The following is a 1543-nucleotide window of genomic DNA, read 5'->3' on the forward strand; positions in this document are numbered from 1 at the left end:
GAAGGGAGTTGAGCATGATAAGAAATGAAAAATATAAATAAATAAATAAAAAAAGAACAACGTGTCTTTGTCACTCAGACAGAAATGCCGACTCAGTTTTCTGCCTTTAACCATGTTTTTTTTTTCTCTTCTTYTTTTGTTTCTGTCTCCTTGTCTCCCCAGCCGGTGGGGTTTGTCAGCTTTGACAGTCGATCAGAGGCGGAGGCTGCTAAGAATGCCTTGAACGTAAGTGTCATGCCCTCTCCGTGCTCCTCTCATGCACCAGCTCAGCTCAAAAAAAAAAGAAAAAAAAAAAAAGAAGACACAGATCTTGTGATGGGTGCTTGCATTGCAAATGCACTTGATGCGAAGGGGGGGGATCAGACGGCTCAAACACAAAGAAAAACAAACAAAAAAGGGGGAAACAAACTGAAATGCTGCTGTACTTCGTGTGAACGTGTCTGTTTGAGAAAATAAAGGGAAATTAGCTCTTCTTGCACATCAAAATGGAGGATATTGATCCAGGGCTTAATTTTAATCCAACGTATTTCGGAGTTCGGCGGTAAGCCTCGATGACTCAAATATAAAACAGATCTCGTCCTCACAAGGTTTTATTTAGCTTCCTTTTAACAAAAGGCAGTAATGAACACCAGCTCTCACACCTTGATTTTCTTTTCCCATCTTTATTTATTAAATATTTATTTTAGCTTCACAGGTTTTGCTTCTTCTCATCGAGACAAGGAAAAAGAAAACTTTTATCTGCGTCCAAAATAAATATTACCCGAAAATGTTTGAAGATGTTTTGAAGGGTGCCCTAAATTTTAATATCAACTTACTTCTATATAGGCTAAAAGTAATTTACGAGTTAATTTAGTAATTCTGTCTCTCACTCCAACAGCAGCCTTTAAGACAGAATCGCAGACTAGAAAAGAAGCCTCAGTTACTGTGCTAAAATGACATCTTTTATTGAAATGTGGGGATATGATAAGTTAAAAAGACCCTTCACTTCCAGTTTTAAAGACAAAAGTGCATGTTCTGCCATGATGGAAGTCTGTTATAACTTGGGTGGGCTTCATCGACACTCTGAGGGAATGTAAGAGAAAACTGAGAGTTTTATAGCAGCGGAAACACACCAGGTCAGGGGTGTCGACCTCAGTTACACAAGGGGCCCAAAATAAAAAAACTTGGTCCAAGCCTAGAGCCAATCTTGGTCAATATTTATTGAAAATAATAGTAATGTTGGTTTGAAATGTAATATAACAAATCATGCTTGTAGAAATACAAATGACAAAAACTAATGAATTTCTCCATTGCGCGTTCCAAAACCAAAATCAAAGATTACAGAAATACTTTTAATTATTTTGCTTTGTTTTATAGTCTGTCATGAGAAGACTGCACTAAGTGCAAGCTTATCTTTTAAAACAAAATTTCATTATCATCTTTGGGGCCAGATAAAATGTTGAGCAGGGTCATGTTTGGYCCGTGATCCTTGAATTGGACACATGTTCATTAGGTGATTCCAAAAATTACAAACTAACTGTAATCCTTTAAATCAGTGTATGGT

The 1543-nt window shown here is 37.0% G+C and overlaps 1 protein-coding gene across 2 annotated transcripts in view; it reads left to right on the top strand.

Moving 5' to 3' along the window:
• The window catches only part of LOC106526281 (RNA-binding protein with multiple splicing), a 51233-nt gene that overhangs the window by 25256 nt on the left and 24434 nt on the right, over window positions 1-1543 (top strand). For both annotated transcript variants that reach the window (XM_014020849.1, XM_014020850.1), the window contains exon 4: window positions 163-225. In XM_014020849.1, the coding sequence (XP_013876303.1) occupies window positions 163-225 (63 nt within the window). The remainder of the gene's footprint in view (window positions 1-162; window positions 226-1543) is intronic.

This window comes from Austrofundulus limnaeus, unplaced genomic scaffold (assembly GCF_001266775.1).
Source record: "Austrofundulus limnaeus strain Quisiro unplaced genomic scaffold, Austrofundulus_limnaeus-1.0 Scaffold269, whole genome shotgun sequence".
NCBI classification, from domain to species: domain Eukaryota; kingdom Metazoa; phylum Chordata; class Actinopteri; order Cyprinodontiformes; family Rivulidae; genus Austrofundulus; species Austrofundulus limnaeus.